Source organism: Salpingoeca rosetta (assembly GCF_000188695.1).
Source record: "Salpingoeca rosetta unplaced genomic scaffold supercont1.42, whole genome shotgun sequence".
Taxonomy (NCBI): Eukaryota; class Choanoflagellata; order Craspedida; family Salpingoecidae; genus Salpingoeca; species Salpingoeca rosetta.
The window spans coordinates 219,137-221,636 of NW_004754892.1; the positions used below are offsets into that span (position 1 = coordinate 219,137).

General features: G+C 55.8%; 1 protein-coding gene across 1 annotated transcript in view; it reads right to left on the minus strand.

Annotated features, from left to right (window-relative positions):
- Positions 1 to 2,500, minus strand: part of PTSG_11261 (RME8 protein) — a 23,203-nt gene that overhangs the window by 11,152 nt on the left and 9,551 nt on the right. The window contains exons 25-31 of the mRNA XM_004987701.1: positions 2,403 to 2,450; positions 2,030 to 2,181; positions 1,472 to 1,808; positions 1,222 to 1,263; positions 860 to 963; positions 472 to 570; positions 53 to 137 (exon numbers count right to left, since the gene is read on the minus strand). Of these exons, the coding sequence (XP_004987758.1) occupies positions 53 to 137; positions 472 to 570; positions 860 to 963; positions 1,222 to 1,263; positions 1,472 to 1,808; positions 2,030 to 2,181; positions 2,403 to 2,450 (867 nt within the window). The remainder of the gene's footprint in view (positions 1 to 52; positions 138 to 471; positions 571 to 859; positions 964 to 1,221; positions 1,264 to 1,471; positions 1,809 to 2,029; positions 2,182 to 2,402; positions 2,451 to 2,500) is intronic.

The following is a 2,500-nucleotide window of genomic DNA, read 5'->3' on the forward strand; positions in this document are numbered from 1 at the left end:
CTGTGTGTGTTTGCGAGTGTGTGTGTGTGCGTTGTTCCTCAAGTGGCCGCACCTGCACAATGTGTGGAAGGCACATGGTGTCGGAGAGCATGCGCTTGCAGCGGGGCAGTGGACGAATCACAGCACCGTCAGCATCCCTGGTAACGCCAAAGGGGTTGTTTGGTCAATGGGTGTGTGGTCGTCGGCGGTTTGTGTGGTCGTAGGCGAGGGCGAGAGTGTGGTTCCATGCGGGGTTGATGCATTTACACAAAATCACACAACCACACACACACACACACACACACACACACTCTCTCTCTCTCGCACACACACACACACTCTCTCGCAAACACACACTCTCTCGCATACACACACACACACATACAACCGCACGCACACACACATACACACAACCGCACGCACACACACATACACACAACCGCACGCACACACACACACACACACATACACACACACTCCCTCGCTGCCCACCTGCTTGGGTAGTATTGGCAGATGGCGGTGAGCATGTCGAGGCAGAGGATCGACAGCTGCGTGTAGTCCATCACCGGTGTGCCACCGGCAACAAGCGCCCTGGTTTGATTGCAAAGGGGAAGAGGACGGGTGTGGGAGGGTTGATGTGGTATGGCGTGACGGGTTGGTGAAGGATGATGATGTGTCATGGGTAAAAACGTGAGGGTATGAGCTTGAAAGGCGTCAAAGCACTGCGACAGACAGAAAGGCGGACGGACGGACAGACACACACACAGACACACACACACAGACACACACACACAGACACACACACACAGACACACACACACACACGCACACATGTGCACGGTGACACCGATCAGACTACGACGTGTCTCAAGGCACGCACCATTTGAGCTGTGGAATGGCGCGCATTGGTTTCCAGCCCTCAAGTCCCTGCGCCCACACCTTCGTCTCCTTGTTCACCTCCCCGCTCTCATACAGCTCCTTCAGCTGATCGTGGGTTGTTTGGTGTAAATGGTTGCAGGGATGGGATGTGTGTGTGCGTGCGTGTGTGTGTGCGTGTGTGCGTGCATAAGTGTGAGGATTGGCGCATGCGAACAAGCACATGTGTGCATGCTGGAAGAGAGGGGTGTTACAGCCACAGCTGTAGTCCTTCCAAGCACGCAACCCCAAGCACACGGCATACACGATCACGTGTCAACCAGACCACCAGCTCAACACGAGTGCCCGCTCATGTGCACTGCTCACCTCTGAGAAGCCAATGGGGCCAGTCTTGGATTTGACGTCCGACTGAGAAGGTGAAGGGCATCATGCGCACAGGTCAGCCCGCAGTGAAGAACAAAACAACATATCACGCAACACAACACCACACACAACAAGACACACAGCACAAACACGCACGCACAAACGACACGACACAGCACAAACACACACCACCACCATCACCAACCTTCCCTCCCCGCCCAAGGCCTATATCACGCCCCATAAGGGCCCGCACCTTTGTGTAGAACCACTCTGGCTCGTCGCTGGTGAGCTGCGTCTGGCTTGCCTCAAGCATGAGCGTCTGCATGGGTGTGGTTGCCCTGTTGGTGTGCAGGTGTGCCAGCGTGACGAGGTCCACAAGGCAACGCATACCGCCGGCGTCAATGAACAGCTTCACGTTGGTTCGGTTGAGGAGGAGGGTGCTCAGGAACTGCAGGAGTCGGTCGCGCTCCAAGTTGTCTTCGCAGTTGTTGAGCATGTGCACGATAAACTCCGTGTCGTTGAAGTGACCAATCTCCTCGCTGCACTGCTTGTACACGACAGCCATTGCCTGCAGGCACATCGACTTCATCCTGCGTGTGTGTGTGAATGAGAGCGAGAGTGAGTGAGTGAGTGAGTGAGTGAGTGAGTGAGTGAGTGTGAGTGAGTGAAGGTGTGTGTGTGTGAGGGCAGGGGAGGGGAAGAGAGGTCCACTAAAGACTTTGTTTCAAACACACACACGCACGCGCGCACACTCGCTCACTCAACATTTCTCACGCACCACCACCCCATGTCCATCACACCCCCGCCAGACCTTGGCTTCGTGGTCAGGAGGAAGCGGTGGTAGAGGTCGTTGAAGAACTGCGGTGCGTTGTGGATCTTTGTGCTGTTCGGATCGTTCTCCAGCAGCAGCCGCAGGTAGTGGTCGCCAATCTTCACCTCCTCAGCCAACGTCTCGTACCGAACCTGGTCAGGGCGGTCAATGGGTAGGTGTGAGGGAGGGGCGTGTGTGAGTGTGTGCGTGCGTGCGTGCGTGCGTGTGTGTGTGTGTGTGTGTGTGTGTGTGTGTGTGTGTGTGTGTGTGTGTGTGTGTGTGTGTGTGTGTGTGTGTGTGTCTTCAACTGCCATCATCCACCACCGTTGCCACGACCACGACGACCACGACGACCACCTGCAGCTATCGTCACCTCAAATTCCGTGTGGTTCCAGGCGATGGTGTACGAGCCTCGCAGATCCTGGTGCCAACACGCAACACACAGAATAAACAGCAGATGAGTTGAGATGA